Source organism: Bidens hawaiensis, unplaced genomic scaffold, assembly GCF_021521415.1.
Source record: "Bidens hawaiensis isolate Kalapana, Puna unplaced genomic scaffold, B.hawaiensis_p1.1 tig00006930_1, whole genome shotgun sequence".
NCBI lineage: Eukaryota > Viridiplantae > Streptophyta > Magnoliopsida > Asterales > Asteraceae > Bidens > Bidens hawaiensis.
The window spans coordinates 1-26,004 of NW_027491475.1; the positions used below are offsets into that span (position 1 = coordinate 1).

The 26,004-nt window shown below is 36.3% G+C and overlaps 1 protein-coding gene, 1 long non-coding RNA gene and 2 pseudogenes across 2 annotated transcripts; 2 read left to right on the plus strand and 2 right to left on the minus strand.

The window, feature by feature from the left end:
* Positions 1 to 2,282: 2,282 nt before the first annotated feature.
* Positions 2,283 to 6,441, minus strand: LOC143633924 (annexin Gh1-like; annotated as a pseudogene).
* Positions 6,442 to 10,128: 3,687 nt separating this feature from the next.
* Positions 10,129 to 10,349, minus strand: LOC143633925 (uncharacterized). The gene is made up of 2 exons (XR_013153758.1): positions 10,268 to 10,349; positions 10,129 to 10,188 (listed from the first exon to the last, which is right to left on the minus strand). It is a non-coding gene; the product is annotated as an uncharacterized LOC143633925 (long non-coding RNA).
* A 3,447-nt stretch (positions 10,350 to 13,796) lies between these two features.
* On the plus strand, positions 13,797 to 15,315 carry LOC143633927 (uncharacterized). The gene is made up of 2 exons (XM_077102135.1): positions 13,797 to 14,040; positions 14,899 to 15,315. Exons 1-2 carry the CDS (start codon positions 13,828 to 13,830, stop codon positions 15,313 to 15,315), a joined length of 630 nt encoding a protein of 209 aa, XP_076958250.1. The 5' UTR covers positions 13,797 to 13,827.
* A 5,582-nt stretch (positions 15,316 to 20,897) lies between these two features.
* LOC143633928 (transcription factor MYB93 pseudogene) lies at positions 20,898 to 21,999 on the plus strand (annotated as a pseudogene).
* Positions 22,000 to 26,004: the final 4,005 nt, after the last annotated feature.

The following is a 26,004-nucleotide window of genomic DNA, read 5'->3' on the forward strand; positions in this document are numbered from 1 at the left end:
TGTTTGAGATTGCTTATTTAGTCCAAAAAAACTTTTGGTTAAAAGGACTTTTATAACTTATGACTTTTGAAAAGGAGTTTTTTAAAAAAGTGTTTGAATTAGTTTATGTGGGTGCGTATGCAAAAGTCACCAAAAGTCACAAATTCATGACTTCTCAAAATCAATTTTTTTACACTAAATGAAAAGTTAAAACCTAAAGTCCTTTTCACTTATCCAAACACCTTTTTCTATTTTCTCCTCTATGCAAAAGTTAAAAAGTTAAAAGGAGGAGAAAATAAGCAATCCCAAACACCCCTAAGTTTTTTATTAATATCATGACCGGTCTTCTTACAATCATGAGTTTCAATCTGAACGTGATAATCTTATTTGAATACTATAAACCAACTTTAGTAATTTTATTTTAATGAATCCACTAATCCAATATTAGATTTGATGCTTTTTTGAGGCGTATAATTGATTAGGACCACCTCAACAAACACAAATTAATTTATAGATTAACATGGTTTGCTGTCTTCTTTTGATTATTGAAAGCTGAAGATTCAAACGTAAGTTTAGGCTTTCTTATATAAAGATTCAAGCACAAGTTTAGGCTTTCATATATAATATAAAAGTTTGGTCCAACAACCTACAACAAAACCAAAATATGATAACTATTTGTAATTAACAAGTTTAAACTTAAGTGCTTGGATGTTTAGATACAATTATTACTTGATCCATATATAATCATTTAGGTTAATCTTAACAAAATATTGTAACTGTATATATTATATCAATATTAATTATAAAAATCTTCGAACTTGAGTTATTATATTATGTATATGACTTAAGATGTAAGCTAATTTTAGGAAACAACTTTTTTAGTTTGCTGCATTTAAACCAATAGCGTGTAAAATCAAATACATGATACTTGATACATACAAACCATAATCATTCAAAGTATTATCAAGGGTTAGTGTATGTGAAAAGGAGTTCACAACCTTTATTGATGCTATTATATAAAATTGTTATTAAGACCATTATTGAGTAAAGTAACTATCTTGCATTATTTATAACAATTCTAACTAGGGATCTTTAATGGCAAAAATAATTAAGGTTTGAGATGAAAAGTCACATACACGGATTTTTAAAGCGATAGAATCTCTGTTAGGCTATGTGTTGTGATTTAACCAGCAAAGACTATTTAAAGCGCTATGTCACGGTCGCATAAATAGTGAGGATTTAACTAGCTCACTCGTTACTAGCTAGCACGTTATGAGTTAACTAACTATTTATGACGGTGGAGGAAATAAAGAATAGAAAAAAGAAAATGGTGATCGGTTGATGTGTTATCTCATATCTTTCTCTCCCTTCTTACTCCCATAACGCACCCTTTATTTGGAGCGGGGTGGTGTTACTTTCGTTGCTACAAGACAACTTATAGGTTACAATTGATGATATACGCTTAACCAGTGAAATATTGTCTGGCTAACTTTTTCGTCATGCGCCCTTGGAAGTTTGTAACGAATAACATTTCTTATATTTTTGTTTGTAAACCAAAGTTTATACTTTATTTCTATTCATTAAGAAAAAACTATCAGGCTAATACCATGGGAATTTGATAACAAGAAATGAGAATTTATTTTTTTGAAACAGTTTACAAAGTCATTACAAGACATTTTAATGAAGAAATGTAAAGCAGATAATTATTCAATCTGGCACTGGCACGTGAGCTGCACATGCTTCCCCCGTAATCTTGATTTAAAGGCAGAATAAACTTAAAATTTAGACAAAATGGCAAAAGACGTCCTTTATGTTTGAACCGATTTTTAGTAGACGTCCTTTAATGAAAGAAATAGCAAAAGGCATAAATCATGTTTCAAATTTCTTTCACTTTACGTCCTTTGGCACTAACCCAGTTAATTTTTTTTGTTAAATTCAGTCATGTGCGTCTCATGTGAGGGCAACTTGGTCATTTACCTCTTGAGGGTTATTTCTGTCACTTAAATACTCTCACCATCTCATCTCTTCTCTTTCTCTCACCTCTATCTCCGATCTCTGAGCCACCATCACCTCCACCTACCACCACCACCACCACCTGCCACAGTTACCACCACTACTGAGGAGCTCATCACCGCACTCAGCTTCATAATCAACCGATCAACTGCGTACCCACGAACCATCTCCTTCCAATTCCCACCTCTCCCTCTTCAAAACCTCACCTTCTCCGGCGACTCCCACCACCGCACCACCGCCGCCGCCGCCCTGGACTCCGATTTCCCATCTTCCTCCTCCGGCACCGTCATCTACACCACCGCAATTCGCTTCTCCGACACCCGCACCAACTCAGCCACTTCATTCTCCACAGCTTTCTCATTCTCAATCACAACCCTCAACCCGTTATCCCCTTCGGGTGGCGGCGGCTTATCGTTCTTCATATCCCCCGAGAATCGGACCCTCGGGTCGCCCGGCGGGTACTTGGGTCTGGTGAATTCTTCCCAATTGACACAAAATAAGTTCATTGCGATCGAATTCGATACCCGACTCAACCCTATGTAAGCTTAACGGTGACAAGCATTATTAGTACGACGGAACGACGCCGTATGACGATTCCGGCGAGATGAACACGCCACTGGCTTCCACCTCCGTTTCCGTTCGCTTCGCAAACCGTCCTTTGATCCTTGGCCCCGTCTCTGCGTACGCCTTCCTGGACGCATTCATGGTGGCGGTTCGACACGTCAGCAACGGTGTGGCAGGTTGAAAGCAAGGTAGGAGATGCCTATGAGAATTTGATTGGGGATTTGTGTCTTAGGGTGACGGTTTGATTGGATTTGTGTCTTAGGGTTTGATTGGGGGGGATCTGCAGGTTAAAAGCAAGGTGAGAGAGAGAGTTTTTTAAAAGGCCAACTCTTTAGTCTAATTACATAAATAGTTCTTAAATGGGTAAAATGACCACACTGCCCTCATGTGATCAGATTTAACAAAAAAAAATTAACTGGGTTAGTGCCAAAGGACGTAAAGTAAAAGGAATTTGAAACATGATTTATGCCTTTTGCTATTTCTTTCATTTCGGGTCAAACGTAAAGGACGTCTTTTGCCATTTTGTCTAAAATTTATTTTAAAGATTAGAAGATAACATTCTAATTTCATTATTATTTTTTTTTAAACTAAAAGAGAATTTTGTTTACATCTCTTTCAAGTGTCAAAAATTGGGTTTCAATATGTAGAAACTTAGATATTACATCAATATAGCAGGTAAGCGGGCAACAAGCTGCGCCGCCACCCCTTTCTGAATTGCAAACCCTAACCTGCTAAAGACATACCCCTGCCCCTTTGGAGTTGACACATTGCTATGCACAACCTGTTGGACCCTGGTTAGAAAACGGATAGCTTCCGGTGCCAAGGAGCCAAATGTATCAAACGGATAGCTTCATTATTGGCCCTTAAAAACATGATATAAGAAAAGAAGATATAATAATATAATATAGGGACGAAAAGAGTAACTAATTAAACTTTATAATTAGGGAGGGTTTTGAAGTCTAATAACTTCCAAGGCACAGACAGCAACACTGAAGAAGAATCGGATCGGAGATGGAGAAGAAGCGTTCCACCGCAGATCTGTTGACGTGGTCGGAAGATGCTGATTCGCCGGAGACCGTTCGTTCTCGCCACCAGGTGAGTCAGGTGTAATTAATTCATCATCATTTTCATAATAATAATAATATTCTGGTCTGATTGCAGCCGCCGATCAGTAAGGTTGTGTTTGGAGGCCAGGTTACTGATGAAGAGCTCCACACCTTAAACAAAAGGTAGTAGTAATTCACATTTCCCTTCAATTACAACTCAACTCATGTATCTATCAACAACTATTTTTAACACTTGATGTATGTGTTTGATTCTATGTGAAATGATGGAGTTTTATAATTAATGGGGATTTCTGTATTTTAATGGGTAACTGCAGGAAACCTGTTTCAGGGTATAAGTTCAAGGAGATCACTGGCAGTAACATTTCCTTTGGTGGAGAAGAATCAGTCTCTCCTAAAAAGCCACTTTCTGAAGCTAAGCAGCGGGAGTTAAGCGGTACGCTAGATAACGACTCGGATTCAAAGTTGAAAAAACAGATTTCAAATGCAAATAACAAGGAGCTAAGTGGACATAACATATTCGCACCGTCTCCTGAAATTCAACCTCGCCTGTTGGCTGCCCGTGCGTTGGCATTGAGAGAAACCATAAGCATCGGTGAATCTGCTCCAAATAATGTACACTATTCTTTCATATTTACTTACATGCTTAGATATCTTATCCTATCAAGCACACACAAATTTCTATATATATATATATATATCATGCATGCTGATGAATGATTATGATTACAAAAGTGGCCACTTCTATTTGGGTAATAATACCCTTTGTTTTCTCAGACAATTGCGGAAGAACCCTTGAAGACAGCAAAAAAGATCCCAAGCCAGAAATTCACAGACCTATCTGGAAACAATATATTCAAAGATGACGAGGGTCCAGTATCAGCAGAAAAGCCGCTGAGCTCAGCAAAGCTTCGGGAAATGAGTGGAAGCAATATATTTGCTGACGGGAAAGTAGAATCTAGAGAATATCTTGGGGGTGTTCGCAAGCCGCCAGGTGGTGAGAGTAGCATCGCTTTGGTTTAGTTTCTAACTTATTTGTTTTCAGCATCATTGTTTTCATTTGTTGGTACCTACTATTAGTATGCATTTGACTGGGGGTTTGTGGCTCTTTGTTATTTGTTCATTTAGGGTATATGATAGTGTATATGTGCTGCTTTGGCTGATTAGGTGCGTTTATGTTCATAATTATGTGTTTCGGTGGTTTGTTTTCCGCCATTTATAGGTTTTATGTAACTTGCCTTGGTTTAGCTGTTGGTTAAGTCTGTTATTCTTTCAAACTGGTTCGTGGGTTGTGATTTGTAAATGGACTATTTTCTTTATAAAAATGAATATAATACAAAACTTAATATTGTGTTGTTACTTGTTCCTCCTCTGATATTCTTCTTTTATGGATTTCATGTCAACTTCAGCACGTGTTGCAACCACGCGTGTCAGCGCGCCCTCGTCCGTTCCTGTTTGTTAATCGCCAACCTTAGCACCTTCTCGAAGTACTTCTCGGGGTACGTTAAGCACTTTATGGTTGCTCTTAGTAACGCAAGGTACTCGTCCTTGGAATCTTCCTTCAAATCCTGCACAAAAAAATGTTTCAAGATTCAGTTTTGGATCGTCAGTTTACATAATCAGATAATGATATTTGTTTACACAATTGTACCTTATTGATATCTTTTCCAAACTGGTTTTTGTATTGATTAAGTGTTGCATTGATCTGTTCTTTGCTTCTGGTAGCAAGGATTCTGATAAGATCATCATCATTGTAGCATTTGTCACTTATTTTCTCATGGAGCAACTTAGCTTCAGTTTTTGCAAGTGTCATGTTCACTTCAGTACCCTCGTAGCGGTAGGTTGCCACTAAAGGCAACAACAGCTACAATAACAACATCACAAACTTTGACTCATTTGTATGTATGTTTTATATGTATGTTTTATATTATAAAGAATGTATGTATTATTAAGTGTGTAGGCAGGGTACCTTGCGAAAGTCTCCGGTGGTGTGATATGCAACATCTTCAATGGATTTCTTGTAGCAAGCATGGTAAGCTTTTTTAGCAAGAAGCAAATCATGAGCAGATGGCGTGCAGGCAATTTCGACAAGGACTTGATTACTTTTGGTCCATCTTTTTGTAGCTTGGTTGAGCAAATAGGCGTCACGCTCGGATGGATCAAGTGTCCAAAGATGAGCAAGCCTCTGAAAATGAACAAACAAATTAGGAAATATGATATGATGTTAATAGAAGAGAATTAAGATGAAATGAACCTCAAAGTCATTGGAGAGCTCTTTATCGAGTGATTTTAGGAGATCTTCGTTGTATGTGGAAGCATAGGCTTGACGGATTCGTTTCCTTTGATCAGCATTTCGGTGGGATAAGACTGAAATGATTAGACCCTCATTTGTTCCCCATCCTTGATCACAAAACAAGCACATTAATTAATTAAGCGAATGAATAATAAAACAATTAAGGTAGCTGGAGATGGATCCAGAACAGAGAGATATTATTATCGAAGCAAACAAAGATATTATATAATTAAAATGAATGATCGGCGGCGACTGACTAATTAATTATAAATGAGAGTAAGCTGATAAGAAGATGAAGTGATCGAAACTAATAAGTGAGTAATTAAGATACATGAAATCTAAGAAAATCATGGATCGATCGGAGATGTATTTCAATTTTCAACAACACAGACTAATTAAGTCGTAACGTAACGTAGGCAAATGAAATGAAATGAAATGGAATAAGTTAATAATAGGATACCCGAGAAGCTGTTCAACGTTGTCGGAGATGGAGATTTCATGTGCCGCCGGAACACTGATCATCGACATTTTTATTTTCTCTTTCTTTCACGCTCTTTTCTTTTCCTTGGCTGTATTTATTAGATGGATAGTATCACAATTTCAACGCCTTTTTTAATCCTAATCATAATCATTCATTCAAATGTAGTAACTTCTTTCTAACTACATATATTATTATTGCCCTTTTATTAAGAGTTATCATAAATAATAAAATGGTAAGAGTTTTTGTATATTTTAACAGATCCTAGCATCTAACAAATTCTCTCATTCATTTTTGGTTCAACTCCTAAACAACAAAAAACTAATTAATACCACAACCATATTTCTTAATTTTGTAACGTTTATACCATTTTATATCTAGCAAAAAAAAGGCATATAAAGTACACAACAATTCATGTAAGAAATCCTATATATATTTTCTTTTTAAAAAAAGGCATATAAAACTAATTCATTCATTTTTAAAAGTTTGTGCCTACAACCTATATATATTTTTCATATTCATTAATAACCACAATGATAATTCATTTATTAAACCTTCGTGAGACAATGACTTAATAGTACAGTTAAAGATGGCGTTATAACCAGGTAATTAAACTTGGGCTACTATTTACAAAACATCATAATGTTTGCCCTTTAGTAGAAATGGCGAAGGAAATCTATTATCCTTTTAACATATATGTCACGTAGAAATCATTTAAATTTTAAACCTAATTATTCTATTTAACTAGTATAAGCCAATCATCAATCATAAACCAACTAAGAAGAAATACAAAACGATCTATATATATAAAGACAACTGAAGCCTCCAATTTAAGTTTTAATAATGTTTTTCAAATTACTCTTGGAACTATAAACCAAAGCTTATAACAAAACCCAGACTAAGGAATCTTAAAATGCAGCATGCTACAAATGCTTCTCTCTTTTACGATTAGTATGAATGAAAGAATAGTCATGAGAGGGTTTGCAAGTCAGAACACACCCTGTGTTACTTTTGAGCTTGTTCCAAAAAACTAGTTTAATCTCACCATATTTCTTCTTTTTACCGTTTTCTTATCAATAGGATAGACAGTTAAAACGGGCACCTCTCATGTGTTGGTTTTGGACAATCAACAGCTACAAACAACAAAAATCTACCAGGTCGATCAGGTTCTGCATCGTATCAGCATCACCAAAAACCCCTTTTCACGGCCCAAAAACAAAGCAACGGTAAGAACATGCTAAAACTCAAAATCCTAAGTTGACCTCAGCATTAAAGTTCAGGTCTCTTACCATCATCACCGTCATCAAAATCCTAATACATTGTTCAACCAACAGCTTAACGGCTGCTGCAAGCTGCACCGGTTCTCACCAACAGCATACAACTATAGTTCATTTAAAAAAAACTTCACTAATATGCATGCCAACATTAATAATATCCAAAATGACACAAATCAAGCAAGATATCGATGCTGCAAAACATACAACACTACCAACAGAAAACTTTAAAAAAAAAAACAGTTTTAACCTTAACAACATGCATATGAGTTCAACAATTCATCCAGCTCATCACAAGAAACAACATTGCTTCTCGATTCATGCAGTCTTTAACGGTTTACTTCACTTTTCACTCCTGAATGACAGCCTCTCAATATTAAAACCCCCAACCATGTCGTTATAAAACAATAATACATATAAACAATATACTCACATCAGCGACAGACAGTTGTGGTGAAGGGCTTCAAGAGTTGGGCCTGCCACGTGGTGAAACACCTTTTGGAGTTGGTGAGCGTTCCTTTTCATCACGAGCTACAGGACTTCTGCTTCTAGAAGGTGTCCTTCGTGGAGACAGGCTCTTATGTGGACTAACACTGTCCCGAGCAGCAGGAGAAACACTCCTAATCAATCCAATTTAGTATTCACAAAATTATTGACATAAAATCAACTCACAATAATGGAAAACTTGATCAAATAAAACAAGCTTTTTCTGAATTCTTATCTAGGACATCTCTTCCAAGAGTTAAGTTTTACTTAAAATATATCATCATATTCTAATGACAAATGATAAAGCACACTTGATTATCAACACAAAAGTCCTCTTTTACAGGGTTAATGACTAAATCACTATACTTTCCAAAACTAGTAAATACCAAAAATTTCCATTTCGTTGCATCCGATATTTCTCTCGGACTATTGTATGAAGAATGAATGCAGGATAAATACTCTTGTTTACAGTCTCCTGATTATTTTATTGAATATTGCTATTGTATAAAGTATATTAAAGTGAAGTAAGATATTAGAAACCTTTTTTTCCTGCACAATGTAAGTCATCATGGAAGGTTAAAATCACCATGGATTTAATCATGCACAAATGCATTCCAGAGACTTGATCCTTAATTTAGCCAAACTCTATAGGCTTTTTAACAGTTGGCAATCAAAATTAGCCTAACTAAAAACCTTAATTAAGTCATATACATATATACACACACAAACTAGAGAAATGATTGCGTGATACAGCGGGGCGGAGAACACAGACACTAGTAATCACAGAGCATGTTGTTTTTGAATAAATTAAAAACTATAGCAAAAATACCATACTCAAATTAAAAGGAATAATATACTTGATTTATGGTGTAAATTTTTAAAAAAATATACTAACGTATGAAAAGGTTATGGCTGTTTAAAAATCGTATGGGCAAGTTGTTTTAAAAGTCAACAATATGTTTAAAAGGATTGCACCATACGCTTATAAGTTGTAATTACTTACACTCTTGAAAATTATGTAGAATTACCTTTTCATCCTCAAATGTATTACAATATAGTATAGATATAAACGCATACATGCGTACATATGTGTGTATGTGTGTTTACCTGTTGGGGGACCGACTTCGACCTCTATCATCATCGTGTCTCCCTCTTCTATGCTCTCTGCGATAATCAGGGCTTCTGCTTCTGTAACGATCCCTGTCCCTACCTCGTCTCTCATAATCATATCTGTCGCAACTTCTGCTACGGTTTGTAATCTGTCCCTGTAGTCGTCTCTATACCTAGAGCTTAAAACAGCAATTAAAAGAAAAGGCATGATTATGAGAGCTAAAATACTGGAGCATAAACTTGGTTAAAATCCAAAAAGTGAAATTAAAATGAAAGCTTAAGAATTCACTTCATAATATATATCCAAATAATCCAACGACAGTAAAAGATATATGGCTCTAACGTTCATACATCAGTGGGTACTCGTAAGCACTGTTTGATCTTTCCACCACAAGAACTCTATCAATATCAGAAATAATACTAAAAGGGTGATTGAGTTTAATAATATAAGAACTCAATTAAAATTTTCAACACATACAACTTCAAATAATAGTTCCTACTGGCCCTTTCTCTTTTAGCATCTTCTCAATGTATTCAGTAGAAAAGCTACAAATAAGCAATTCATAATTTCTGAGCTGCTTAAAAAACCATATAGAAAGCATGTGTAACTAATTTTCAGGAAAAAAAGAAAGAATATTGACCTTGGCCTGGGCTCCTTGACCCAGCCCTCTTCCCTTGTGACTGCAAACAACAAAATACATTTACGTAGTTAAAAGCAACATTTCAATAGAATGGAACAAAAGTGATGGTTACAAATAATTTAAATCAGGAGGCATCAAGTAAAGAGAAAGAAAATTGTGGTATGAGCAAAAATAATTATGAAAGAATTCTTGTGTTGATGATATGGCACACAAGTATTAGTTAGTGCATCAACAGGGCCGTATTTGGCGAATTGAACCATTATCTCTCTGCCATCAACAACTCTTGCTGAAAAGAAAAATAAGATAAAAGTAAACAAATATGGGTTTGAATCACAAGACAAAACAATTACTAATCGAGCACTGACCATCAAGCTTGTCGACTGCCTTTTGAGCCTCGTCTGCATACTTATACCTAACAAACGCAAATCCCCGAGAATCCCCAGTCCTACAGAAACAAAAAGTGATGCATAGAGCCTTAGTGCTGTTTGGCAAGTGCTGAACCATTAATTTCTGAATGATTAAGAGGCTCTGACCCAGTAAATGATTTACCGAACCAGTAAGTTCTGTTTAGTTTGACATCTGAATGACTACACAGAATGACCATTTTACCCCTCTGAGCTATTTCGTGGTGAATGAAATATATTCGTTTAGTCATGATCTTAATAACTATACAGAATGACCGAACTTTCATTACAACCAACCAAAATACATCTTAAAAACAAATTTTCATTATAACCAACCAAATCCAAATTACACCAAAACCAAACAAAAAAACAAACTTACAACCTATAAACCTAACCACCCATAACTTTTAGCAACAAGCTCAATCCACCCAAGTACAACCAATACTAAACATCCCATCCTAACAAAATCTAAAACATGTCCAAATATCAAAACAAGAACTAAAGGACGAACAAACAAATAGCGGATCTTCAAGGTCTTCAATCGTGTGCACCAATATAGCACATCCCTGGCACAAATCTTTCACATATCCACTCCAAATATCCATATTAATCTTTTGTTTGTGTTTGCGACATATGCATATTGTTAAAAGTCCATCCCCACCTTACAAATATAGTATAAAACCTTATCAATACTCCTATATAAATACTTGAAATAAGCATTGACACTAACAACTTCCAACTCACCCTTTGCACATTATGCCACTTACAAAACAAATCAGTGACATTTGCAATGCTTTTGTAATTAATAACAGACCACGTCAGTTTTTAAAAGCAATATAATACTTTGAAGTGTAAATATTTACCAAAGTTATGTGAACAATAAGCTCGTTTAGACTTGTCTAAACTGACAAACCTGATGAAGCTCGATATGTGAAGCACGGGTTGATCTCGTTCAACAAATATAGACCCCTCCATGTTCAAGAATCCTACGAATAAAAGAACAGACGCTATGATTATGATTTGCAATAACTGAATAACATATAGAATATAGTATTCGCTTATTCTTGTTAATAGAAATACATATGTTACTTGTGAACACTAATAAAGGAACGTTTTCTAATATGTGAATTGCACTAACCATCATTCCCACTAAAAGTAACAAGATATAGTTGGGTTAAAACCAAGTCCATAACATGACCGTAACAAGGACCAAGACCTGTCGTTGAACGACGACTCTACACTCAAAAAACAAGAAACCAAACCAACATCTAAGGGGACGAAACTTAAAAAATTATCTAATTAGTATAACTGTATCCTTTTTTTTTTTGGCCAAAACTTCTGGTTATTGAGTTGGTATTTGTTGCCATTTGAGCATGTTGACTATTGAGATTGCATATGTTATATATCAGATTTGCTTGATTTTGTTGTGTCAGTTGATGGAGTATTTAAAACAAACAGATTCATATACCAAAACTAATAGGCATCATATTTAAGTGGCCTAAGCTTAAGAATCTACATTTTGAACAAAGAGTATATAAACAAACACGAACACTTAATCGAGCAAATATTTATATTCATGTTCGTTTATGTAAAACTAAACGAACAGTTCCAAACATAAATGAACATAATTGAACAAAGATAAACGAACATATTTGAACAAATGTAAATGAACACAAGCAAACGTAAACAAAAAAATATAGAATCATTAAGTAATATTTAATTATTTGCTATAAATATGTAAAAGAACGTAAATAAATGGACACAAAAGAACATAAACAAACACTCAAGAACATAAATGAACTAACTACACATGTGTTTATGTTCGTTCGCTTAATTAGGAACACAGATGAAATTTGCAAAGTGATAACAATTAGGATAACTCTATCAAGCAAACCAAGTCTAATATAAATGTATACATAATAAGAAATATCTAAAATTTAAACCGAACCATGAACACCACTAACTTTATCTAGGTAGAAAAATCAAACTGGGTATTACAGTTGGGATGTGCAGGTTTTCAAAATCAGTCTGTTAGCAACGCTTGAAAAAGATCAAAAAAGAGGAAAAAATGCAGTCAGCCTTTTTAAAATTAGTATGTTAGCACTTTATCACGGTGAGTCTTCAATCTTGGTGAGCATCTGTGGTCGGTGTGAGGGAAGAGAAAGGGTAATTAGGTCTGAATGTCATTTCGGTTCCAAAAATCATTCAAATGCTCCCATAAAGTGATAAAACAAACAATTTGGCTCCTTACGCTTTTATATTCAATAATAGAAGCCAAATAATTTGGAAACATTACTACTAGGGTAAACAAACCAAACTGTTTATGACTAATATTTGTTGGTTAAGAAAGAGGGAATAGACGCGAGCGATCGACGACCTTGCACGGAAGAACCAGCAGCGGATAATTTATTGTGGTTGTTTGAAATGGAGAAAGATGATGATAGGAGTAGATGGTGGGATTAAAGGGGGGAGATGACTTGTGTTTTAAATACAAAGGGACGTGTCAACTTTAATAGCCGAGGGGTGTGGCTGTGGCTGTTGCTGTTGCTGTTGGTTGCTTTTAATAAAACTTTTGCTATGTGCATTCATGGCTTGCTTCAACTTCAACTACATCTATACAAAGTATCTCACTTCTTATTTAATGATACATTACATTGCATGACTACACTCCCTTATCTTCTAGTCACTTTATAGTCCTATATTCATCCATGTTAACTCGCATACTTTAACAAACGTTAAGCTTATTTCAATGCCAAATTTGCGTCTTACAAATGATGTATTTCCTATATATCATGACCATATCCTCAACGATGTGTGTTCGATGCATTTGTTTATAAAAAGTAGCATGTTTTTGGTCACATCCAATAGATAGGTGAAGTTTCATGGAAATATAGCAATACGCGTCTTGAAATAAAGTGATTAATTAGATGATTACGACGTGCATGTAACTAGTCATCGATGTGTATGGTGACCTGTTTATACATGTGAATTAATATGGACAAGTGTATACATTCAAATTGAATTCATGTATCCAAAGACCAAGCATTAAATAACAATTGTGATGGTATGCTAACTTTATCATTTAAAGCTGACTTAAGAACATGAGTGATTCAATCAAAATTCATGGGTGGGGTGAACAACAGTAATATTGACTTGATGGATCATAAACTACAGCCAAATATGAAACAAGTTTGGTTTACATAACCAAACAAATTGTTGATCATATTGTTTTCTTTCGCCCGTATAGTCGTGATAGAGCTCTAAAGCCTAGTAATCATGCATATGAATCTTGTTTGGCCTTACATATGATATATAGAAAGAGATGTTTATGAGTTAGAACTAACTACACAGCTTTGTAGTAGTAATTGCAAGACTCAAACATCACTCCAAGTGCGTGTCATTTAATACTTTGCCCCTTTTAGATTCTCCCTTGCTGTTTTGTGCTTGTTTTATTTATGCTACAACATTTACCTCTCTTATATAAACACACACTCATCAAGAGTAGTCAATGGTTTCTTTTCATGCATCTACCTAGCTTGCCTACATCAACAATGATTCAGGATTGTGAAGATTCTTCAAATAAGAGAAAACGTGATGAGTCATTACAACCACAAGAGTTCTTGGATAACCCTCTTTCGTCGAAGACCAAGTACTCAAATAGATTGGTGCTTCACACCGAGCTTCATCTCGAGTCTCCCATGCCTTTGGAATGGCAACGATGCCTCGATATCAAGGTAATTAAACTAAGAACTACATTCATACAAGAATACTTCTTGAAGAAGTACCTTCATCATTTATAAAGATTTCTTGATTTGTAGAACACAATTTCGTTTTTTTTTTCTTTTAAGTTCTTGAGTGGATTACATGATCGTGACAAAAGTCTCTTAATTTTGGTAAAGTATACTTTCAGCCTATCACGATTTTGACTGATTTAAAGGGTGTAGTCTTTGGTGTGAATTTTTTTAAGGGTTTTGAATAAGAGTTCTTGGTAGGATCGATCTCATCCATGGACGAACCTAGTTTATAGGATGCAAGGTCAATCGCACAAGCTATTTTTTATTTTCATATATAAGGTATATTACGGCTTTTCAACCGAACCTCAAACACTTTTGATCACTGACCTTTGAGATCTTTTAACATTGAAAAAAAAAAACCTTATCTATAGTTACCTAGCAATGCTTTATATTTTAGTTATAATTGTTCTATGTAAAAACTAATATATTTCTTACATGTTGCATTTGAGAAAATCAAAAAAACAAAATATGAGTATCGAATTTGATTTGAAACTTTAGTTATTCTTGCTAAATTGTTACTGAATGGTGCTTTACAGTTTAGTTAGCTATAATAATTGCAAAACCTCATTGTGCGTAGCTCTTAATTTAAAGGTTGTAACGACTTTTTATCATAACTTATGTAACCAAACCGAAAATTTATGGACCTTCGAGCACCAACATAAACCAACTACCATTAAAAAAATTTTGGGTTCGCTATCCCATCTTATAGATTTTTAAGCGAAGTACATGTATGATATTTATGATACTAATTGACAAGTGACAAAGATTTCACTTATTTGAAATAACTAATGAATGCAGTCTGGCCAAATATACTATTACAACACAAGAACTCAAAAAAAGGCTTCAATGGATCCCAGAAGTAGCGAAGAACCACCCGAAAACATGAGTCTTGATCTTGAGCTCAACTTACCATGTGGGTCATCAAATACACCAAAGAAACACCATGTTGCCGACAACTTCTCAAAGTACAAGACTTTAAGGATAGCATCCAGCAAGCATAGTGGTGGCGGTGGTGGCTACGATGGAGCACCGTCCTGGTTGGCCTTGGAAGGGGGAGATGAGCAACAAGAGATGATGACAGCAGTTTGCAAAAAGTGTCATATGTTGGTGATGATGTTCAAGATTTCTCCTTCATGCCCCAACGGTAAATTCATGCATCCACCCAATCAAACCCCTCCAAGTCTCTTTTACAAAGAATTAAGCCTCTTATGTTAATTAGTGTTTCATTATACTAAATGCACTATTTTTTAATCGAGTATGAATGTGTAAAATTTTAGTTACTGAAAAAGGTTAGCTCTGTCTTCTAGTAGAATGGAAAGTCAAGAACACATATATGTAAAATGCTATATCTTGAAACTTAGTCTTTTTAATAGTTTGTATCATTTGGTGTTTGATGTAAATTTAAACTTGCTGTTTTAGCGAGTTTTCTTCTATATTTTATACAAATTTTACTATAAACTGATCGACTTGTATTAGCACATTTATTGTATACCTTATTATGTATTCTTATACGTATTGCTTATAAGTAATTTCTTTTATATTGAATACTATATTTTGAAACAAAATGCCGTATTTAACACTTATTGATAAGCTAGTCGATATAAACAGTAGCTTGTGTACGTGAAGAAGTTCCCTACCATTTCAGAATATTTTTTTCAATTTGATCTGTTACAAATTATAAATTCATTTGAAGAACATTATTACGAATTCATTTGAAGGCTGATATATATTCCTTCGTCAACTTGTTTATCGATGCATGAATATTTATGTAGAAAAGGCGGATTGAGAGAAGGGAAAGGTTTTAGCTGACATACAGAAAAAGGTTTATGTACAATATATATAATCGAAAGGCGAAAGACTTCAAAGATATTTTAACACCCACACCTATAAAAAATTATTTTGTGGTTGATGACAAAATTTTTTTTGATATTTTACAAGTTTTATCTATTAAAAAAATAACAAATAATCCTAATTAAATTAATAAATAGGACCTATTAAACATCTTCAACAGGAGATTTTTAGAGGGTTTTAGAGCTTATGTGAAGGTTTTTACAAATTTAACTATGGGAGATAAAAGAATTCTTGAAGATTTTTGGGGCTCATGTTCTTGTGCAAGAACCAGAAAAAAACAATGTTTTTGAAGGAAAAGTAGGGATGGGTGGGCCAAGGTTGGGTTTTAGCTAAAAACACATATTATTTTAATATGGATAATATATAAAGATAGTTATAATATAAATAGTTATAAATTATAAATTTACTTATAAATTATAAACCTTAGATGTTATAAACTAGTACAATTAATAATTTAAATTTTAAATTAAATAGTCTTTTATTTATACAATGCTTTGTTTTTTTTATCGGTGAATCCACACTCTACTTCTAAAAAGAAGTACAAAACCAACGAAAAGTGTATATATATATATCCGCTCCAATGAGAAATATTTAAATTTTCCTTCACTGGAAAAAGAAAAATTTAACCTTTTAAGTTCTTAGTTTAAAAATTTTTTCTTAAGGCTGATAACATATAAACGTTTCTGTATATAATTTAGTAAAATAAAATATTGGTAATTAAAATAAATGTAAAAGGTGGTGATTATGTGATAATGTTTTTGAGTTTTCTTATTGTGAAGGTTTTAAAAATTTTAAAACCACAAGGACCATACCGTCGCCTTCAAAACAGAAAAGCCTATTTCTTTATCTTTCAAGTCTTCTCCATGGATCCGATTTCATATGATGTTCTTCTGATTGACTGTTCTATTTAGGAACCATGGGCGACAGCGGTTATCTAAGGAGGTGGTGGAGCTTCTGTTCAAAAAGTTTGTGAATTTGTGCCCGCCAACTGTTCGACGAAATGCCTCAAAAACAAAATCTGGTCAAGAACATAGCTCGGTTTCAACCATTTCGCATGTGATTCTTTGGGGTGCTTTTCCCCAATTGGGTTCCTTGACTTTCTTGGTCATAGAACCCCAAAGTTGTTTTTTTTTTCTATGGTTCGTTGACTTTCTTGGTCATCTAATCGGAGTTTGATTTTTGGGGTCCGAGTGGGATTAGTGGTTTTCGGGGTGTTTTGTTAGGAGGAGGTGGTATGACCAGGGCTATTGATGAGGGTGTTTGGCCGTGTCCATTTAGAGGTTTTCACTGTTGCCCGGATGGATCACCGGGGTCCAAGGGGGTGCGATTGGTATTAAGCGACTCCATTTGTCATCGGATGACAAGAAAGAGACCTTGCGGGAGGCTATTTCCATGGATTTGGACTTGTTTGTTTCTGTTGGTGAGGCTCTAAAGGTCTCGCGCCAATGGGTGTGTGGGGTGTGTATGGAGTTACATGCTTTCAGTCGGGGGTGCCATCACGATGGCAGGACAGTCTGGTTCAAGTGGGACGCGGGAGATGTGGAAGAGTTTATAGTGGGGATTGCTAAACCGCATGTCAAGAGGGAAGCTGTCGCGGCGGGAAGGGTGGGGGTGGATGTAGCCCTCCTTGACCGTGTATTCGCTCTCCCTATCACAACTGTTAAAAGCATTCCTCATAGTTGTCGTATGGCTTTTTCCCAAACCTTAGGGGCTGCTCTAGGTAAAGTGGCGGCTATGCCAGAGTCTGTTGAGGCGTGGGTGAAACTTTTGTTGTTACCGCGTTGCACCTTACGGGTTTTCAGACCGTCTACTCGGCAGGAGCGCAGGTCTGGTAATAGGAAGTCTCTGCAATGCCATAGTATTCAGCGTGCGCTGGCAGCCTGGGGTGATAGTGACGGTTTCCTTGACCTTATATTATCGTTTTTTGACCAACCCTTAGGGGGTGCTTCGGGGAGTGATACGTTCGTCCCAGAGTCTGGCAGTTCCGGGTTGTGCGCTAACGTTAAACAATGTTTACGAAAAGTTGTGGATGGGCATTTCACTGCCGCGGTTAAAGTTTTATGCTCTTCATGGGTGGCCCCTTTCGGTAAGGATACTCTGGACGCGTTGGTGTCTAAGCATCCCATCCTACCCCCTCCGAGTATGCCTGTTTCCATGCTTTCCGATCCCCCCTTGTTGTGGACGTTGATTGTGTGCTCGGCTGTATTAAATCTTTCTCTAAAGGGACTTCGTGTGGGCGGGACGGATTAAGAGCCCAACACATTTTAGATCCGCTGTGTGGAGAGGGGTCTCCTATTGCGGATAGTTTGCTCAAGGCTATTTCTGTGGTTGTTAATTTATTTTTGGGGGGAAGGTGCCCTAGTGTGTTGGCAGAGTTTGTTGCGTCTGCCCCCCTTACGCCATTGCTTAAGCCGGACAATGGGATTAGACCTATTGCTGTAGGGGCCATTTGGAGGAGATTGGTCTCTAAGGTGGCTATGAGGGGTGTCGGGAAGGAGATTGCTAAATACCTCTGTGACTTTCAATTTGGGGTGGGAGTCCCTAGTGGGGCAGAGGCCGTGCTTCATAGCGCGAACAGGTTTTTAAATCAGTTTCACTCGGATGGGTCATTGGCTATGCTTACCGTGGATTTCTCTAATGCCTTCAACTTAGTCGATAGGACAACCCTTCTACATGAGGTACGTAGTCGATGTCCTTCTATTTCCTTATGGGTAGATTTTTTATATGGGCAATCGGGCTAGGTTATATGTGGGGGATGCTTACATTAGGTCCACCACTGGGGTTCAACAGGGGGACCCTCTTGGGCCTCTTCTCTTTGCCTTAGTTTTGCATCCACTTGTTCACCGAATATGAGATCGTTGCAAGCTTTTTTTCCATGCTTGGTACTTGGATGATGGTACGATTATCGGGGACACTAAAGAGGTGGCTAATGCTTTAGATATTATCAGGGCTGAGGGCCCTCAGTTGGGTCTTGAATTAAACGTTAAGAAAACAGAATTATTTTGGCCAACGTGCAATGGGGAAAAGGTGTGGGAGGGGTTGTTCCCTTGCTGGATTGGAAGGCCAGTGCTTGGTGTGAAACTCCTTGGTGGCGCTGTAAGTCGGGATGCTGGGTTTATCAGTAGTTTGGCTGTGAAAAGGGCATCTAGTGCTGTGGAATTGATGAGTTATCTCCCAAGGCTTCAAGACCCTCAATGCGAGCTTCTTTTGCTTCGCTCATGTATGGGGGTCGCAAAGCTGTTGTTTGGCTTAAGAACGTGCCAACCTATGTACGTGAAGGAAGCTGTTTCTATTTTTGATAATGGCCTTCGAGGGGCGATTGAGGATATCGTGGTTTGTCGGGGGCCGTTCTTCGGGGATTTCCAATGGAGGTTGGCATCTCTTCCGACCCGTTTTGGGGGTTGGGTATATGTTCGGCCAGGGATGTATCTACATATGCTTTTGTGGCTTCGAGATCACAATCATGGAGTTTGCAGGACCACATTCTTCGGGGATGTGGTATTGATGGGTTGGACACTGATTACGGGCGTGCGATGGATCGTTTACATACTTCACTTCCCGATTTTGATCTTAGCGGGTTCTCTAATAAGGACACAGCCCCCCCCCCCCCTAAAGCCCAACATGTTTTGGCGAGTGCCTTTTTAGTGGAATCGTCCAGAGTTTAGAAGCGAAGTTTGATCTATCTTCTCGCCAAAAAGTGGTGCTTAAATGCCTTCGAGCTCCTCGGGCCCAGGATTTTCTAACGGTCATCCCTATTGAAGGATTAGGCCAACACATGTCGGGGTTGGAGTACTGGGCTATCCTTAAGTACCGGTTAATGATCCCTATGTTTCCGATTGATGAGCCTTGCCCAGTTTGCCGCAAAGTCTGTTTGGATTCCTTTGGAGACCATGCGGTGCATTGTAAAGAATTACCCGGTTTTAAATATAGGCATGATTTGGTTAGGGATGTCCTGTGCGATGTTCTTAAACGAGCAAGGATTTCTGCAAAAAAGGAGGCCCCAGTTAACTTTTTTACAGATCCGCTCGAAGGGAGGTCTACATTACGACCAACTGATATTCTTGTGTTTGGGTGGCAGGGGGGAAACATGTTTGTTTGGACCTTACAGGTGTGTCTCCTCTGGTCGCGCTCAGGGACCGCGGATTTGTTGTGGGTCAGGCTGCGTTGAAGGCCGAATCGGGCAAAGTTGCCAAACACGAGAAAACCTGTTTAGAAAATCAACATGTGTTTCTCCCTTTTGCTTTTGATACATTTGGGTTTCTGGCCCCGGAGGCCGTGAATTTTCTAAACAGAGTTCAGCGTGTCGTTCATGGTACTTTGTCGTCTCCTACGACCCAACGCTTTGTTTTTAGTAGAATTGGTTTTGCTATTCAAAAGGGGGGTTGCGACGCAGCTTGTTGCTCGTTTGCCTGCCACTTTATTGTAATCGTTTTGATTTTAATAATATTTGAAAGATCCAAAAAAAAATTTATTTAAAAAAAAATAAGTGTTTTTTATGATGTGACAGGTGACATGGCATCTTTTTAAGTGTTTTTTAACTCCCTTGGTTTTTTTTTTTAACTCCCTTGGTGATACTCTAACCCACTTATTAAATGTTAAAACCTATCTTTAAACCCAACGTATATTTTAGCCCATTACCTGTTTATCATTATTATACAAGTCCTGAAAAACAGTGAGCACTTCCAAATCAACTTTGATTTTTTCTTTCCTTGAATGGTTAACAAATTCTCTTTAAATGAATTACTAGTTAAATTTACCGCATCAGGATACACTCGTCCCTTAACTAATCTTGACAAAAGTTAATATAATATAAAAAAGAATAATAAAATAATAATTAAATATATTAATATTTGTGTGTTTTCCCTAGAGTTCTAGAAGGAAATTAGATGTGTGTGTGTATATATAAACCCTAGGGATTTGCTGGTTTCCATTAACCAACCAAGAAAATGGGAAGGTCTCCTGGTCCAACAAGTAGTGATGAAAATAACATCAAGAAAGGAGCCTGGACCCCTGAAGAAGATCAACAGCTTATCACTTACATCCAAACTCATGGCCATGGCTGCTGGAGATCTCTCCCTAAGCATGCTGGTCAGTCCTGGCCTCCCTATCTATACATAGATATATCATAAATTCAAACTTGATAATATTTACTAATACAAGTATATATCAATCAGGCCTTAAAAGATGCGGAAAGAGTTGCAGATTGCGATGGACAAATTATCTTCGACCTGATATCAAGAGAGGAAAATTCTCCCAAGAAGAAGAAAACACCATTCTTCACCTTCATTCCATTCTTGGAAACAAGTACGTAATTTATCATCTTAAACTTAATTAACTAATGTTTAATAATGTCAACCAACATTACATGTTTTTCTTGTCAATTCTTGATGAGTTAGTAATTAATTAAAGTTTGGTTTTTTGTCTTAAAGATGGTCAGCAATTGCAGCTCGTGTACCAGGGCGTACAGACAACGAAATCAAGAATTACTGGAATACCCATATGAAGAAAAAACTGATCCATATGGGTATTGACCCGATGACCCATCAACCGAGATCCGACTTGTTTTCTTTCTTGCCTCAACTAGCATCCCTCGCTTACATCAAACAAGTACTTGAACATAATCAATTAGCTCAAAACCTTCAATACCTCAATCTTTTGCTCCAAACAAACGTGAATTCAGTTCCTCAATTACAAGAAGATCAAAACATTGATTTTTGTAACGAACTTCCAACATTACTATTAAATCAAGAAATTAGTGTTAGCCAACCACTCCATGATGATGTCTCAATCATGAAGTTACAAGCAAGTAATAATGGTCATAAAGTCTTGGGTCTTGACAATGGCCAATCAAGATTTACAAGTGTCAATTTTTCATCACCATCATCATGGAGTTCCATTCCGCCATTAATGGACACCAATAACACCGGTTCACTTGAGAGTGAGAGCACCATTAGCTACGGCGGAGATGTCGGAGCTTCTTCATATAACTGGCCGGAATTTCTGATTGAAGATCACTCTTTCTTAAATCACAACTTACCAGAAATATGATGATCGATTTCTCCTCTTAATTTTGGGAAGCTTTTCTTTGAGTGCATATATAGCAGATTAAACATTAAATACCCAAGGTTTTAGGGTAAAACTTTGGTTGCATGGATTGATATATGTAAATATATATACACATATGGAGCTGCATGCATGAACTACATTGGTTTTTTTTTTCCTTCTCTCCGGTTTTCATCCTGTGTATATGTATGTGATATATCATATAATAATAATATTAATATTTTGCTTAGTTTTATGTATATTAATTATCTTTCATTTATTAAACTTTTCATATAATAAGTTTGATAATAATCATACAACGCCTTTCACCTTTTTTATTAGGCCATCAGTGGTGTGGAGGAAAATATAAAAATAGAAAGCAAAAATAGAGAATAGTGTCATGACTAGACACGTGTGTGCTATATATGAAATGTAAAATATATATGAAGAGATGATTAATAATAACTTGGAAAAACAAATTATGAGTTAGAACAATCATTAAATCTCCACCACCATCGCCGCCGTAACACCCCTTTGTAACCCTTCCACAACACCGAAATTAAAAAGGTAGAGCAATAAATAATGTTGTATACCTTTAGGGTTTTTTTTTAAGGAGGGAGGGGGGGGGGGATTTCGATAGATTATCTAGGATATCGTTGCCAGCCTCGTTATCGAATCCGGCCTTTGTATATGAAGAGCTTCGCTGGATTAAGTTGCCTCGAATTGCTTGCACTTTTACCTTTCAAGAAGGTGATCATATAACCAACGGATTTTTGATTCCGTCTTTCAGGTTTCTTTTAGGTTTGTTGGCCTTAATTATGTGATACAAGTATATTAAAGTTACGGGCCAATATTGTATGTAGTCTTAACTATATATAGTTTTAGTGTTCTATGTAATACTTGTAAGACAAGGGGCCTAGTATGTACTTGGGACGCTTGGTGAAGCACCGCGTAGTTTCATCAGCTATATATGCCAATCATGTTGTAAACAAAACTGATCCGATTAATACAATTCATTTAGAATTATGTTGGCGGAGTGTAAGGGCTTGGTTGTGAGGCTAGGGTCTTTTCTTAACCAATCAAAGCGCTTTCAAATTTTTTTATTAAGACAAGATTAAACAATAAGTGTTTAGTAGTTAAATCATTACACATGTTTATATGAAAAAGTTAGTGAGGGGATCCAATCCTACATAGCAATAACCAGTGTTGCAAAAATCGAAATTACTCGCCGACTAGGCGGCGATTTGTCCCTAGTTGGCTGTTCACTGACTAATTTTTTGCTAGTCGGTCCATCAGTTGCTAGCCGGTCCCAATCGGCCATAATTGCCTCTAATTGGTCAAAGCCTGCCTAATCGGCCTTAATTCCGGCCAATTTCGGAGCAATTTTCGGCCAGATTTTGAGTAATCTTCTCGTCAATTAGAACCGATTTTTGACTCACAGGATATTTGTGATGAACATCTGGCAAGATGTGAGATGAACTCTTCTAACACTATATTGATTAGAGTTTGATAGATGTGTGCGGCTGTGATTAAGCAAATGAGCATTCAATTCACATCTCCCCCCCCCCCCAAGGTTGTAATTTTATTAGAGTTACTCCTAAATTTGCTCTACTTTGTTTATTTTCATTGCTTTTTAAGTTTTATTTCTCGTTCAAAAGCGTGGTTAAACATGTAAAACTGAAAAATTACATATAAAAAATTACAATATATAAATATAAAAATGAAAACTAGATATAAAAATACCAATCATGATTAATCACTAGTCCCCACCTCACCGCCCGACTAGCGACCAACGATTTTACAACATTGACAATAACATACAGAAAAGTTTTTAATTCTTTAGTTAAAGCACTACACATACTATCTTGCTCTTACCCACTTTCGATTAAACTTTCATGCAATAGTATTAATAACTATTTTTTTTTGAACAGTTTGGCTCAATGGCAATGCACACCCCCTAACACCCAAAGGACCCGGGTTCGAATCTCCCAGAGAGAGGGACCTTTCAACCTAAAATAGTATTTTTTTTGCCTCCGCAGAGACTCGAACCTAGGCCACCACCCGGGCGGGACCCTCGCAAGCGAGTTATCCCCCCACCTCCGACCAGCTCGGCTGGACCTCATCGGCTTATTATTAATAACTATTGATGTATTAGTTAGTAATAATTTGACCTATTCTAATTAATTTGGTTAACGTTTGCTATATTAAATGAGGTTATAAAAACTGCTTGTACTAAACAAGTATTTTCCTGATCAGCCACCACAACACTATCATTTTCCAAATTGCTGCCACCAACTAACCACACATTTTAAGATCATATGACAATCTGTCAACGTTTACTTCAAATATTTGTCACCAATCCGGCAATCCCAATTATATTTTCATTTTTTACTTTTTTGAATATCATTAAGGGGGGGGGGGGGGAAGATAAATAATACGTCCACTTGGTAAAACTAGTAATCATAATCATAAACAATTGTAACTGAATTAATTATATTATATAAACTTATATAATAAAAATGTGTTGACATAAGTCGGACAACCGTCCAACCTGACCATTTATCAAATATTCCATCTTTTAATGGAGTCACTCAAATCAAAGTTAAAGTTTTGTTTTAGAAAAAGAAATAAAACATGAACAGTTAAAATGATTGATCATGAAAAATTACTAACAAATAATAAATGATTAAAAACCGTAAACTTAACATTACAGCGAAGAACGACGAAGACAAAATCAATGGCGAGGAACAATGGAGGCAGCAATTGTTCAAGGCCTAGTGAAAACCGCAAGAAACTAAAATTGATATGTGCTCGAATTGAACCTGAGGCCAAATTAAATGGGACCGTTTTAAACACAAATCCTCAGTCACAACCATCAACGATTAATTTGCGTCTTTTTGCAGTTGAAGACACTGTTGATATTCTTGTATCTGAATCATATCGTTCATATAAAGTTGTAAGTTTTATATTATTTATTATTGTTCGTTTTGTATACGATTTTGTGCTAGTATATTTCCAGTAAATAACAAAAATATCATTATCATTATCTTATTAGTTATGTTAATAATAAGATTACCCTATATTATGCATATCACTATCCGCATTTTACATGGGTCCTGTTGTGTTACACACTAGACTAAGGTTTATTTATTTATTTATTTACTATGCATAGAGAGTTAGAAGAGAAATGTCTAAGTGCAAAAAGGGGTGACATAAGAAACTTATAGGAGTGTCCAAGAAAGAAGGTGGTTAAGAACTTTCTCCCCCAAGCAACCAATTAACTACTCATATCTTAATGAATTCAAACTTGCTTTGAAATTGGCCATATGTGACTACACTACTTTGACTTTTTAATTGCATATATTAATGTAATTTTTTATTCCCAAACCGTACTTTAAAAGTTCTAAAATACCATTGGGACAGGTGTAGTTTCCACTCTCTTTTCTCATCTTATAACAAGAAAAAAACAAAAGAACGCATAACTACTTGGAGTTGTACCTATGAAAAGAACAAAAACCTAAAACAACCCCATAATCAAATCGATTGTCCCTTCGGTGGCATCCGATAACATTGAAACGGTACAGAGAAGATTGGCATGGCCATACGTAAAGATCACATATTGATTCAGTCTGGATATAAGAAGATGAAATCAATAGCAAACTTTAATAGAATCTCTAACCCGTGATTACAGCTAACGGACTGATAGTAGACGCATGATTCACTTATCGGGTTCTCGTTTAAGGTGTGTGTTATGATTGTTTTAAGCGAGATCGGTGTGTGTGTGTGTGAGAGAGAGAGAGAGAGAGAGAGAGAGTAACTTTAAGAGAAGAAGAGAACAATAGCTTGGCAAAGGTTCAGTCCATTTTAGGTGCCAGTTAGGTACCAAACAGACCCCACTATCAAGGTATGTATAGGAATAGAGGAAATTAAGAGAGTTCTCTCTCTAATGATCGCTAGTCATGTATCTAAGAGGAAACCCTAAATTGTGACATAAGGGCAATTATGTCCATC